The 15,755-nt window shown below is 35.4% G+C and overlaps 1 protein-coding gene across 1 annotated transcript; it reads right to left on the reverse strand.

The window, feature by feature from the left end:
- Positions 1 to 712: 712 nt before the first annotated feature.
- Positions 713 to 15,469, reverse strand: LOC140146770 (cold shock-like protein CspC). Its single transcript, XM_072168644.1, has 2 exons — positions 15,282 to 15,469; positions 713 to 2,186 (listed from the first exon to the last, which is right to left on the reverse strand). Exon 2 carries the CDS (start codon positions 2,157 to 2,159, stop codon positions 1,815 to 1,817), a length of 345 nt encoding a protein of 114 aa, XP_072024745.1. The 5' UTR covers positions 2,160 to 2,186; positions 15,282 to 15,469; the 3' UTR covers positions 713 to 1,814.
- Positions 15,470 to 15,755: the final 286 nt, after the last annotated feature.

A 15,755-nucleotide genomic window follows, 5' to 3' on the forward strand; every position in this document is an offset into this window, starting at 1 on the left:
ATTGGCCAACAACGCGAAGAAGGGGAGGATACCTCTCCTCGTCTACGCGATGCCCGGACCATAGAAGAATCAAAAACTTTACTTTAATGGCCAAGTAATGGAAAACAAAAAATTGAGATTTGTTGATACTTACATGAAGAAACATTAGGATGTATTCTTCAACTTAAAAAATACAACTTTTTACTAATCCCCCACCCCAATTTTTTCTTGATTTAAAAATCACCATGCCAAATTCCTTATTCAGAAGAGTCACATGGCTCAAGACAGCTGCAGCAAAGTGGCGGGATAATATGAGTTCAGATTGCGCTTGTACACGCATGATGACCCGGTACTCTCAATTCGGAATTTTACTTGGAGAGCAAAAAATATGGGATAAAAACATGTTTTTATGCAATTTTCTGAAAATCTGCACATTTTAGTACACATCTGACCTCGCACTGATATTTCTTGGTCCATTTGCTTTCTAAAATATACACTTTTATATACTTAGTAACATTAAACAATGGAGTTATAAAAGACAATAATTCCCTCACCCTACTCTCCACTTTATATCAATAAGGCCAAAGAAAAAAGGGATTCTGAGAAACCTGTGTGCTGTTTTGCCACATAGCTCTACATAATCATCTCATTGTGGGTCAATTTTTTTCCAAAATGGACTAAAACACAATCAGAAAAAGAAGAAGAAATGCAATGTAGCTAGTTTATTTTAAAAAAATGACACACTATTTCTTCTTCTTTTTTTGCCAAATGTTTCAGAACCAAACTTTTTTTTTCTTTGGCCTTACTGTCTACTTAATAATTCTGCTGTGAAGTTCTGATTATATTATGATCACCTTTAAAATACTTTGAATCGAGTTCTGAATTGTGGTAAACATGGTGCATATAGTTCATGTTTTATGCTTATAAACCGTATTAACAGTCTTCTGCTCCTTTGTATCTTTGAACCGCATCTTCAAATGGAAGCAAAGCCAGTACCCATAGAATTACTAGATGCTTATCAGTCCTGCTAATTTTATAATATGATCAATACTGATCACCTTTATGCTTTGAATATTGGAATTGTAGAGTTCTGGTGCTTTATAGTTCATGCTTCTGATTGCCATAAACATGATGCTTATGTATAGTTCATGGTTTTATGTCAACAATGGTGGATCCAGTATGGGGCAACACGGCACCTCCGAATTTATATTAAAATCATCCAACAAAAAATGGCTGTTTCTAGTTTCATCCAGCTTTAAAAATAAACCAAACCCAAAACAAAATCTGGGTCGGTTGGGCCCGTAGAACAGGGCTGTTTTTATCATGGCCCAAAATCTATAAATACCGACTGTAATCAGCAGACAAAAACAAGTTAATTTTGTGCACATTGGGCTATCCCAATTGAAATTCATACACCGCCCATGGAAGACATGACCTTAATCCCTTAGTCTCTCATGGGGATGTATGCATTTGAAATGGAATAGTCCATTTTTGCAACCTGTTCTAATGTTCTGCAATTAAATTACAGATGTCTGTGATAGTAAGGGCATAGATGTGGTGGTGATAGATGGTTTCACCATGGTGTGTATTATTATCAGGAATGTTTAAATTGATCAACATGCCCAACTTCAGGCAACATAATTAGTGCCCATATTGCAAAAAATGACCGAAAACTAATTGATTTTTAAAAATTTTACTTTTTGGTGCAAATATTTAGTTGCACCATTTTGTTCAAAAAAGGGGCTCAGAATGACTTCCATGTATGATATTACGCCCGCTAATTTGCCCCTAGATGACCCCTTAACTGGATGTGAGCAGTGGACTACAGCATAGATCTAGTAGCCTCCAGAGTAGCCTCCGCCTCCGCCTCCGCCTCCATAGCCACCTCCGCCTCCAGAGTAGCCCCCACCTCCAGAGTATCCTCCGCCGCCTCCTGAGTATCCTCCGCCACCACCACCACCGACAGGTTTGACCCATGTGGCTGCCGGTCCTTTATGTGTGGTCTCAAACTGGTATTCAACTTGATCGTTTTCATTTAGAGTCTTACGACCTTGTATGTCGATCTTTGAGTAGTGTACAAAGATGTCGCGGCCACCATCGCTTGATTCTATCATACCAAAGCCTTTCTGCTCGTTAAACCACTTCACCTGCCCTGTGTAAACGGGAGCTTGACTAGCCATTTTCTGTTATGAAGATCTCTGCGTTTCCTGGATAACAAGTATAAAAGCAATTAGAATTATTAAATTAGGCCAAAAAAAATCGTTGTGTTGCCCTCACGCTACCAAGGTCGTAATTGTGACCGTCCACGGCGAATGAGCCGTAAATTCCTCCCGCTGTCAATTTTGTTTTATTTCGTGTTTAAAAATAAACATCATAAACTTAAAAATGGTATATCATTGTACTTCAAACGATATACAGAAGCGGGGTTATGGTTTGTTAAACTTTGCTCCTTCAACAAAATTATTGCTTTTTACATTTTTACATGTGTCTCTTTTTCCACATTGTTGGCAATAAATATCAAACAGTCAAAATTGGCGGTCATTTCAAATCATCCCCCAAGTCAACGAGGTTTAAGAAAGTTCTCTCATTGTTAATTGTTGGTTATGCATACCTGTACAAAATACAATGCCTGGTAACCCACCACTTGATCAGGATTTAGCAATATAAGCCAACAAAGACCAGAGCTAATAAAAGTTCTATAGCCATCTAAGGTAGAAGCTTATTATCCACTTCAACAATAGGATTATTGATTAGTTTTTGACTATCGAAATGAGACGGATGTCGGGCCAGCTTAAGTTACCGATGAATATGACCTTCGTGATACATTTTACACGTAACTCAGAATACAATTTAGGGAATTTACTTTCGTTTGTGCTGCCGGGTCACAAATTGGAAAATTCCCAACCGGCATTTTTATTTTTATTTTTGTATACACTTTTTCTCATATTTTTCATATTTACGTGTTTTTCCCCGTTTTTTCCACCACCGAAAATCTTGCCGACTCGGTGGATCGAATTTAAAATGAACGTCGATGAATCTGACTTGTTTTGTGTACATAGCTAGTCTCTTGTCACTTGCTTGAAATCTCGATCACGATCTGTGCACGCCATGTGCAAGCCAGTCTGTGTTAAAGCCCATCGGAATATTAAGCGTAATATTTTGTTAATTAGTCCGTATATGGTCATTTTCACGGTAAAGGGTGTAACTTTGGATTTTTAACATTTTGATCCGTTGTGTTCTAATAAAGCCACAGAATTCCATGATTTTTGGCCACATAAGTCATCTAGTTAACAGCTACATGTACCTTGGGTAGCATAATCATCTTCGGGAGTTACTGCGTTCAGTTTTAGCAGGCTTAAATGTACCTAATATTGCCATTTTGAAAAACTATAAAAAACAGTAACATTATTTGTAAAACCCTGTGTTTTCTTCAGTTAGTTCATGGATAATTTTTCTTATCCTGAAAGTACGGTCATATGTTCAGTAAACACTGCCACATTAGATTTAATTGTGAACAGCCCTGTATTTTTGAGAACCGGACTTCGAGATTTGTCGTTTCGGAGGCTTCATTTTCCGTTAACAATTGTTAACAAACTTTGTGGGTATAGCTTTGGTTCATAATTCTTGGTTATTTCTTCACTTCTTCTTGATTCATAACAGTTGATATCTTTACTTGAAATGGGTAACAAAAATTAGTCGATTTGCAAGCTTTTAAAATTTTTATAAAATCTTGACTTCAAAGATAACTTTTAACGTTAACTTTTTTGAAGCCTCAGAAGCAAACTGTTCAGCAAGCTTGGGCAAATATAAATAAAAGAGCTCATCCAATCTATTTATCAAAATGTAGCAAAGTAGATCCTCAAGTCACTTGTTTTTAAATTGTGGAGATATATATCACCGTTTGAAAATGGGACCCCAATACAAACTTTCTGTTAACAATTGAAGCCTCCGAAACAAATGAAGCCTCCGAAACAACAATAAGGTTAATTATCATCTATGCATATCTAAATTGGTGTGTTCCATATTGATATCTGCATTGTAATTGTATTTGTTACATGATATGTGCAGAATGTCATAAATTTAAAAAAAAATTGATATTATATGGTTAATGTTTGAAAAATATACTGATACCCAAGAAAGCCCGTTTCGGAGGCTTCACATGCAAATAACACCATACTTAACAAATGGGTGAAAAAAATTACCATGTTATAAATCTACAATATCTGCCGCATAGAATCATTAATTCAATACACACAAGAAAATAACAGCTTAGATGATCCCAACAGTGTTGTTTTCAAAAAAACTACTTCTGCAATGTTTAACCATTGTTAACATGAAGCCTCCGAAACAAAAAAAAATGACTTGCTGTGATAATTTAATTTTTTCACAACTGAAATTCAATACTTCTTAGAAGCAAAGCATGAAAATTGGTAATTGTGATATTTTTTCCGACTTTTTCATGTCAACTTGTAGTAGTTAGCCAAATATTTTACTTTTATGATCACCTGTGTTGTTAACTGAAGCCTCCGAAACACAAATCGCTTGAATTGCCAATTCTAAAAATAACTCCAATTTCTGTGAAACTTGGCTGGGAGGTTCCTTTCAACAAGTAGTATTTGTACATGAAGTTAGACATTCAAATTATTTTAGGAACCCAATTAAAACTTAAAAAATATGTTTAAGGTTGGGAAATTTCCATTGCAAATGACCCTTGATGTTAAAAATTTTCAAAATTGCAATTACAAACATAGCAAAACATGGTATAAAATTTAACTTATATCTGTTGACTTACTTTTGGAATGGGATTTCACATGTATTCCAGCTTTCATGTCATAATTTTCTGAGCTTATGTAACATACATTTTTTCTTAGATTTTAACCAAAATGTTATGGAAATGTCAATTTTTTTATTAGAAATCAAAAGGTTTAAGCCTTAAAACATTATTTTACTGGAATTTAAGTTGCTTCTATGCATGATAATTACAGTAAACAAAAACATATTTAAGCGGTTTGAAATTTTGACCCTAAAAATCAAAAGTTACACCCTTTACTGTGAAAATGACCATATAAATTTATAATTCATTAATTTATCAAATCAAAATTCAAGAAGAAAATAAATAAATGTGTAATATTTTCACTCAAAATACACTAAAATATTTTGTAAATGTCTTTTGATGAATTACAAATATTGATGGATAGATTTATATGGTATTTTACCATTTTACGCTTTCAAATATTCATGAATATATTTCTGAAATTAAAAAAGTCTATCGGAATATTAAAAAAGCGTACTATTTTATCAGTCCGTATATTCATTAATTTATCAAATCAAAATTCAAGAAAAAATAAATAAATATGTAATATTTTCACTCCAAATACGCTAAAATATTCTTGAAATGTTTATTGATGAATAAAAATATTAATATAATGATTTACCAGTTCCCAATGTTTCATAAATATATTTTCAAAAATAAAAAGTATGTGATGCATCTCGCACGGTCTGAGGTCACCGCGGGAGGTCAATCGTTGTGTTTTGAATTCGTGTTGTTTATGGTACATGTACCGTTACCATGGATTTCGCGGTATGTATGACTGCAACTGCTGGTTCTAAAAACATATTTAGCTTTGTCAAAGCTGTATCTTTGACAAAAACCTTGCAAGAAATATATGGAGAAAGGGTGGAAGCTGGTAGCGTAGATGGTTTAGTGAATTGATATTTTGTTGTAACACTTCTGTATTTTGTGTGGTTTATATTCAGCTTATTATAACTCTACCTAAACTTTACAGAGTAAATATCCTAAATATGTGTTGGTGTACCATTATCTCAAGATCTTCAAAAAATCCCGACCGTCCGACCCACCCGTTTTTTGGCTTGTGAGGGCAACACAACATTTTGGGGGGCCTTATGCGAATCGCTCGGTTGTATAAATAAACGCCTACCAAAAAGTAATTACCCACTTTATTACATATTTGTGACCGTCCACGGCGAATGAGCCGTAAATTCATCTCCCGGTCAATTTTGCCATAGACGTCCGTAATTGAGAATTATAAATCCCCAAATCAAGAATCAAAATATTATTCTTCAACTAGAGCGGTTCTCGGCTTGCGCGGTTCTCGACGCAAAGCGTCGGCCGCAATGCCTCCACCTTGAGGCGTATCATGTTGAATGTACCCAACCAAGTTTCATGCCCATACGACGGTTTTTAGTAATTTGACCTCAGATGACCCCTGTGTGAACCCAGATGACCCCAAAATGTCCATCCAAAAATTTAACTTTAAATGTTGACTGTATCCACCAAGTTTCATGCCCATACGACAGTTTTAAGTTATTTGACCTCAGATGACCCCGGATGACCCCAACATGACCATCCTAGAATTTAACTCTAAATGTTGACTGTAGCCACCAAGTTTCATGCCCATACGACAGTTTTAAGTTATTTGACCTCAGATGACCTCTGTGTGACCCCAGATGACCCCAAAATGACCTTCAAAAAAATTTGGTTCTAAATGTTTTACAGTACCCACCCCTACGACAGTTTTTGCTAATTTGACCTCAGATGACCCCTAGATGACCTTGGGTGACCTTGACCCACTAACCAAACCTCCTGGAATTTGAAGACCGCCAATGACCATCCCTCCACCAAATTGCATCACTGTACACCAAGGTTCATGCCCATACAACGGTTTTTGCTAATTTGACCTCAGATGACCCCTAGATGACCTTGGGTGACCTTGACCCACTAACCCAACCTACTGGAATTTGAAGACGCTGAACCACCATCCCCCACCAAATTGCATCACTGTACATCTTACCAGTTACGAGAAATTGCACCCGCAAGCTCGGACGGACAGATGGACGGACGGATGGACGGACGGACAACCAGGAAACATAATACCTCCGGTGGAGGCATAATAAGAATTATGTTCAGGAGATGTCCAATTCATTTGATTGAGGGAGAATGGGTGATACATAAAATATTATGATAGCCTTGGATGACCTCTGCATCATAACGCAGGTAATACATACACATGTATACATAAAGGTATTTATAAAGCGCCTAATTTAAAATTTATCAAAGCGCTGAACAAGGAGAGAAAGGATGGAAAAAGAAAAAAAAAGAAACACAGCGGAACAAGAAAGAAGCTAACTGAAAAGGTGAGTTTTCAGTTTCTTCCTGAAAACTGGAATTGATGGAGACTCCCTGATGGCTTTAGGGAGTTTGTTCCATTCCCTTGGGCCAGAGACAGAAGGTATTTAAACCAGATCCTCTATGTGCCCTAGGCTGACTAAGCAGAGTCTTAAAGTATCGGAAGAAGATCTTAATTCTCTTCCGGGAGCATAGGCTGAAAGAAGGTCACAAAGATAATTAGGGGCACGGCCCTGAGAGCACTTGAAAACATAAAGCAGAAGTTTAAAAAGAATTCGGTCCTGGATTGGAAGCCAATGCAATTGAATGAGAAGGTGGAGGTAATGGATGTCATCTTTATTAAGCTCCCTTGCATACGATGAATGAAGTGTTTTCTATAGGGCCTACCTGTGCGGCTTACATGTATACAATTTCACTTCATATTTTCAAGACCTGACTGCTTATCTGATGTGCGCATTTTAGTTAGCTTTTTATACACAAGAAAATACAGTAAACTTTAACTTTGTGACCATCTAAATCGAAAAATTTTGCAAGGGCACTACCGCACTAGCTTGTTTAAAATTTTTTTTTTTAATCGGAATCTGATCGGGCCGATTTTGGAATCCAAATATCTAATCGGTTTTTACCCAATCGATAACACAATGCAAAGGAGTAGTTAATAATGATACCTCCACTCTACTCAAATACCACTTTTTTGGGGTAATATAGAATAGGGCCAGAGCCAAAAATGGTCATCACTCTAACCTAAAATTTAGAATTTGTCACAGGAGTGAATTTCTTCTGGTGTGGGGTATAACATTTGGACAGTATTTATTGTGGGACAATAGAGCACATCAGACATATCGAACTGCATTCTGAATACGAAGAATGTCCTTCTGATATCAAATAAATTTGATTTTTTGAAATTCACAATGTAATACACATTTTATGGCAAATGATTAAAAATTTATATTTTGATATTTAACAGTTACTCGAAGTAAACTTTATAAATCTGATTATTTATACTTAAAATGTATGTAGGTGGGATAAAAAGCCGACGATCAATTGAAAATTTTGCCCTTTCGTATTGAAGATATGGAATTTTTTTCCCAAAACTCAAAAACAAAAATTAGAGGTCTTTTGGGAAAAAAATCCATATCTTCAATATGAAAAGTAAAAATTTTCAATTGTTCGTCGGCTTTTTCTCCCAGCTACATACACTTTAAGAATATATTATTAGATTTATAAAATTTACTTCGAGGACTGTTATATATCAAAAATGTGAAAAATATCAAATTTTAATTTTTTTTAATTTGTATTATATATCGTGAATTTCAAAAAATGAAAATTATTTGATATCAGAACTTTAGACATTCTTCGTATTCAGAATGCAATTCGATATGTCTGGTGTGCTCTCATGTCCCACAAAAATACTGTCGAAACGCTCATTCCAGATCCCTTAATAGACTACTAACCAAAGATTATGAATCAGCAAACAAAAAGTAAAATTTGCCCATCAATTTCGGAATGCAAGCAATAAAATACACACATGGTGCCCTCTCGGTGTGACGGGGTACTGATGAAAATCAGGGTATTATTCCCCCTTTTAAAGTGATTCAATTGCTCTTTTTGTTGATTTTGCCATGGTGGACAAAATTCTGTCCCTCCACATTCTTTCCCGCCACATTGACATGATTTTAAAAATTTAATGAGCATACGGTAGCCTACCGTACTATAAAGAGGGGGTGAATTTAATGTTTGGAAAAATGTTTTATCCCAGTACTTTTGATAACAAATGTACTGTGTTCACAAATACATGAAGTTTATCATTCCGTCCCGCCACATCAATAGATTGGTGTTACCGTGGGCAACATGTTGATTCTTTGGACTATTTTTCTTGTGTGTGAATACAGTGAATGTAGTCTGTAACTTACTTGTTTTTATTAAGAACATAAAGAATCCATAAAACAAACAGGCACAGAGCTACAATTCAAAAGGTCTATCAAAATTCTGTCCTGCCACAAACAGGAATTTTGGCTTTGGCCCAATAGGGACTTAAAAAAAAAAAAAAAAATGGAAAAATTAGTTTGTTCAAATCACTAAATGAATGCATAATTATAATATCATCACCCTCTATAACCAAAGGGCCTACATCATAAACATGTTTCTCATTTGCAATTTTGATTTCTGAGTAATAAACCCGTAATTAATCAAATTTCCAGCCGCATTCTTCATGAACTTGTGGAATATATCAGTTCTCTTTTGTTACCTGAGAACTCTAGCTTCGAATTTGCACACGATAGTTACGCATTTGAGTACTTTACTATGGTTTTTCAGTCGGACAGCGGTGCAATTTTTTACACCGGAGGTTATTTATTCTGTTAATGTTGAAATTTGGATGAAAGTTATTTCGATGAGTCAACTGTATCTTTTGAGCAAGATTTATGTATTTTGGACAGTCTAAAATTTTGCTGAAGTGTAATTTTAGCAACATTTTTGATGCAATTGCCTGTCGTGATCGGCTGTGTTTACTTCTGAAGTTCCATTGCTTTACACGGTGTCATGCTTCAGCAAATCCGACTAGATTTTGAATGCAATGGTCTCTAGCCTAGAATGTGAAGCTATCAGTGAGCAAATTCTTGGCTAGAGTTCTCGAGCAACTCTTTTGATGTATTCCACAAGTTAATGAAGAATGCAGCTGGAAATTTGATTAATTTAATATATGGGTTTATTACTCAGAAAATCAAAATTCGGTTTTCAGTTTTGGCTTTCTTTACTCAAGGGTAGGTAGATTCACATCATTGATTATAGAGGGAGTCCTTTATAGCATACAAAAATGTATCATCATGGCATGCCATGTGAGCAAAATTTGGCAGTGTACTTTACTGTGTAAACGTATGGGGGAAAAATTCAACATTCATTTTTATTCTTTATAAATCCCATGTTGTAAAATCTCTTATATCAGGTTGTATTCACAGATGCCTAAATAACCACACACACGCAACTGGACATAAGGCCAAAAAAAAAATGTTTGTTTGTCCATAGAGGTTTTTTTTTTTTTTTCACTTGAAACTGACAATTTGAAGACTGGTAAATAAGTCAAAACACACAGCACTTTACTGGTTTAACTCTTGAGATGGTTCTGCATGATATACTGTTCATTTTCTTTACATTTTCTTTCTTTAAATTTATACTAACCACTGTTTTATACGATGTCCCATCGATGCCAAAAAAAAATCAAAAAAAAAAAAAAAATTTAAAAAAAAAAAAATTTAAAAAAAAAAAAAAAGACACGGTCGGGACCAGGGTACACGGTCGGTCGGACGTGGACAAACAAACAATTTTTTTTAGGCCTCATGAAAGTAAAGCGCATTTTAGCTAAAATGGTTTAAAATTTAGCACAGGTTTCAATGGGAATCATGCTATATTTAATGGCAAGCCATGATTAGGAGGTGAACAAACTTTTTGTGATCCAAAAAATTGCAATTGCCATTTGCCAATGCAAATTTTGTAGTGCTGTAATCGATAAGCTTTCTGGGTATCGATATGTCGGGAGGCAAACATCCGACATGTCGATACTATTATCGATACTCACGCAGTTTGAAACAGGGATTTGAGTTTAGGGGATCTGGAGGGGCTGGAGATCGTGAAGACGACATGATGCATGTATTCCAGTGCTGTACGGTGCGACCATTTTAGGTGCAATGGCGACTAGATTTTTTCTGATGGCGACTAAATATTCAATCCCTGGCGCCAATGGCGACCAACTATTGAAGCTTTTAATCGCCAGCAAATGCAAAACATGTACATGTATGTAATTGTAATGTAGCATTCAAGAGTATGAATGTATGCTATGAATATATGCATTTATCATGTCTCAATGGGGACTTCCTGGAAAACATATAGGCCTACACTGTACATTGTACATGCTGTGTAAGAAGTATGTAGAGTTCAATGGGAATATGTAGATTGAGTACAGCAGCTATGAACATTCAACGCACATGGCTGTTCAGTTAACTTGGCACCACATATTTTTTACCTGGGAGCAAAATTTGGGCGCCTAAATTTATAAAGTTAGGAGCCATTGGCTCCTAAATCAGGTTTTGCACCGTACAGCACTGATGTATTCTAGATGTAAAGCTCACCTTGGAATTGGGAGACGGTAATTTGAGTATTTGACGGTAATTTGAGACCTGATTTGAGATAATCTAAGCATGTGTGCCATGTCGCTTTGTGTATCGATACTGACATTGAGTGTTTCGACATGTCGGAAGTCTATGTATTTTCCGACTATCGATACTTACGACAATCGATTACAGCACTAAAATTTTGGCAATAAAAAGGCGACATACTTTTGGTCATAGATAACTTTGTAATTATTTAACCTGCAGACATGGTTGAACCGTCATTTTTTAAAGAAAATTGTCATCTTTCATTTTTAAAATTGCATTTTTAAGGAGATATTCTAAAGTTCAAAATTGTATGATTCTACATGTACCTATCAAGGGCTGTAATTTGATATAAAATGATGTGGTTTGATGACAAATTTGAATTCACTTTTCACTTGTATAGGGCCCTATGGTAGTAGGGCACCCTGAGTAAGGATAAACACTTGTGCTGAACGTCAAATTGGTCACTTATCGCTCACTGTTCAAAATGTGACATCTACACCAATTACAGTCCCTAAACGGTCTACTTTTAGCCGACCTCAATTCAAACATTTAGCAGGGATGTGAGAGTTCCGCGTTTGCCCGCGTTTTTAGCTTGCCTGCGTCGCGTTTTTATTTTTCCCAAACTAAAAATCCACATTTTGCTTTTTCCCCAATGATTTATACATTATACGTTGTCCGTCCATCTGTCTTCCATTAATTTAATGTACGAGACTAACTTACGTTGCGTGTATTAAACCTGCATATGAGACTAATTTGCGAAAGACCACCGCATGTATATGGTCATTTTCACAGTAAAGGGTGTAACTTTTGATTTTTAGGGTCAAAATTTCAAACCACTTAAATATGTTTCTGTTTACTTACTTTACTGAAATCATGCATAGAAGCAACTTAAATTCCAGTAAAATAATGTTTCAAGGCTTAAACCTTTTGATTTCTAATAAAAAATTTGACATTTCCATAACATTTTGGTTAAAATCTAAGAAAAATGTATTTTACATAACCTCAGAAAATTATGACATGAAAGCTGGAATACATGTGAAATCCCATTCCAAAGTAAGTCAACAGATATAAGTTAAATTTTATACCATGTTTTGCTATGTTTGTAATTGCAGTTTTGAACATTTTAACATCAAGTGTCATTTACAATGGAAATTTCCAAACCTTAAACATATTTTTTAAGTTTTAATTGGGTTCCTAAAATAATTTGAATGTCTAACTTCATGTACAAATACTACTTGATGACAGGAACCTCCCAGCCAAGTTTCACAGAAATTAGAGTTATTTTTTAGAATTGGCCATTCAAGCGATTTGTGTTTCGGACTTCGGAGGCTTCAGTTAACAACACAGGTGATCATAAAAGTAAAATATTTGGCTAACTACTACAAGTTGACATAAAAAATAGGTAAAAATATCACAATTACTAATTTTCATGCTTTGCTTCTAAGTATTGAATTTCAGTTGTGACAAAATTAAATTATCTCAGCAAGTCATTTTTTTTGTTTCGGAGGCTTCATGTTAACAATTGTTAAACATTGCAGAGGTAGTTTTTTTGAAAACAACAGTGTTGGGATCATCTAAGCTGTTATTTTCTTGTGTGTATTGAATCAATGATTCTATGCGGCAGATATTGTAGATTTATCACATGTTAATTTTTTCACCCATTTGTTAAGTATGGTGTTTTTTGCATGTGAAGCCTCCGAAACAGGCTTTTTGGGGTATCAGTATATTTTTCAAACATTAAACATAATGTCAAAATTTTTGTTAATTTATGACATTCTGCACATATCAAGTAATAATTACAATCAGTGTTCGATTTTCATCTATTTTTTTTGTGTAGCAAAAATTGCTACTCACTTTCAGATTTGAGTAGCAATTCCAAAATTTTGAGTAGCAGTTTGTTTTCACCATATTTTATCGATTTTTTTGTATTTTCTTATCTTCTCACAGATTACTCAATCCCAGTACTCAATGCTTAAAAATGTTATGCAACTGCAGTGTTGCAGACCGAATGTGGTTCAAAATTCGCACCTAAACTTCCTAAGCTGATTATCGTGTGCCCTTTCTAAACACAAATTTTCCTTCAGTAATCAAGAGAAGTCCTACATTTTTGAGTAGAGGAAACTCACTAATTTACTAGCTGAAGCATTAAAATAATGTGAGGAATCTATGAAATCCTAAAAATCTTGTATAATTTTGGAAGATTGTCACCAAGGACACATGATATTTCCATCTCACCACTGAACTATACACCATATAAACACTGCTACTTCTATGACGTCATAAAATTAATATGCACGTTTTTAGTTATCTGGTAATACATGGCAGTTTGTAACACAACATGTCATGGAAAAAAAAATTTGCATACAAGGGAGGATACTGTATTTAGTTTAATGGCGTAAACATCATGATTTAGGGACTTTTGGGTCATATTTTTGTCATTATTTTCTTGGAAATGGAATTTATGGAAACATTTTTGACTTTGACAAATGGCAACTTGCAAATGATGGTATATCAGCGTGGTTCACGATCGCAAGTAGGCATTTTCCCCCAATTTTTTGGGATCGCATTTTTTGCTACTGGTCTGTGTAGTTGAGTAGCAGTTTGTAAAAAATGACTCGCATTTTGCGATGCGAATCCAGGTAAATCGAACACTGATTACAATGCAGATATCAGTATGAAACACACCAATTTAGATATATATGCATAGATGATAATTAATCTTAAATTGTTGTTTCGGAGGCTTCATTTGTTTCGGAGGCTTCAATTGTTAACGGAAAGTTTGTATTGGGTCCCATTTTCAAACAGTGATATATATCTCCACGATTTAAAAACATGTGACTTGAGGATCTACTTTGCTACATTTTGATAAATAGATTGCATGAGCTCTTTTATTTATATTTGCACAAGCTTGCTGAACAGTTTGTTTCGGAGGCTTCAAAAAAGTTAACGGAAAAACGGCTCTTTGAAGTCAAGATTTTATAAAAAAATTTAAAAGCTTGCAAATCGACAAATTTTTGTTACCCATTTCAAGTTAAGATAACAACTGTTATGAATCAAGAAGAAGTGAAGAAATAACCAAGAATTATGAACCAAAGCTACACCCACAAAGTTTGTTAACAATTGTTAACGTAAAATGAAGCCTCCGAAACGACAAATATCGAAGTCCGGTTATCAAAAATACAGGGATGTTCACAATTAAATCTAATGTGGCAGTGTTTACTGAACATATGACTGTACTTTCAGGATAAGAAAAATTATCCATGAACTGAAGAAACACAGGGTTTTACAAAAATGTTACTGTTTTTTATAGTTTTTCAAAATGGCAATATTAAGTACATTTAAGCCTGCTAAAACTGAACGCAGTAACTCCCAAAGGCAAAGCTGATTATGCTACCCAAGGTAGCTGCTAACTAGATGACTTATGTGGCCAAAAATCATGGAATTCTGTGGCTTTATTAGAACACTACGGATTAAAATGTTAAAAATCCAAAGTTAATACACCCTTTACCGTGAAAATGACCATATTTCAAGTTTATATCATGAACATGTCAAATGCATGTGGCAATCACTGGGCGCGATACCAGTCTTGATTGGTCTACCCAGAATTCCTGTAGATGAAGATCACAAACCCTACGTTGCAATGATCAATGCATGCATGCAAATTGCATTACACATGCACACATGTACGATTGTACGTGCGCGGCTAGGTACATGTGTATGCATGTCACATGACAAGCACAGTCATGCTGCATGACAGTACACACACAGGGAAGGAAATTTCTCAGTTTAACCTCAAAATATCCTTTTAAAACCCACTGAAAATCATCACGTTTATCTTTCTCAATTTAAAGAACAATATGGCACCAAGAATTTACATGTGCGGTGACATGCCTTCTTTATATTTGAAAAAATGTGGTGCGAAAGAATCAATAATTATTGTTCCGAGTCGAGGTCAAAAAGTACGCGCCTTTGAATTTTCATAATTGCAACGCATGTACACTTACTTCCTGTGATCCACCTATGTAACAACGGATTTTCCGTTTATAAGTCAGCGATGAATATCTTTCTTCAGTATCTGGCTACCAAATTTCAGCCTCAGGAGTGGCTTCCAACCTATGAAATTCGGTTAAAATTGAGAGCAAAATACAAATCGACAATAAGTCGTTGTTACCACAATGGGAAAGGGCTAATACTCTACCCCACACCAACAGGCGGAGAAGGATTTTAATATTAATGAAGTGACGTCATGCGACGTATGTCGGGAATATTCATCACTATGTAAAAAAATTGGTCATTGATATTTCAGCTAAAAGGGGCTGTCCCGGGGGGCTGTGCAATAATTATGACAATCGCTTGCCCCCCCCCCTCGGCCTGCCAAAAATCGCTTGCCCCCCCTCTCGGCCCGCCAAAAATTATCCCCCCCCCCTTGTGCATGCCAAAATAGAGATATATGTTGCGAGCGCAGCGAGCAGGAAAAT

This window comes from Amphiura filiformis, chromosome 2, assembly GCF_039555335.1.
Source record: "Amphiura filiformis chromosome 2, Afil_fr2py, whole genome shotgun sequence".
NCBI classification, from domain to species: Eukaryota; Metazoa; Echinodermata; class Ophiuroidea; order Amphilepidida; family Amphiuridae; genus Amphiura; species Amphiura filiformis.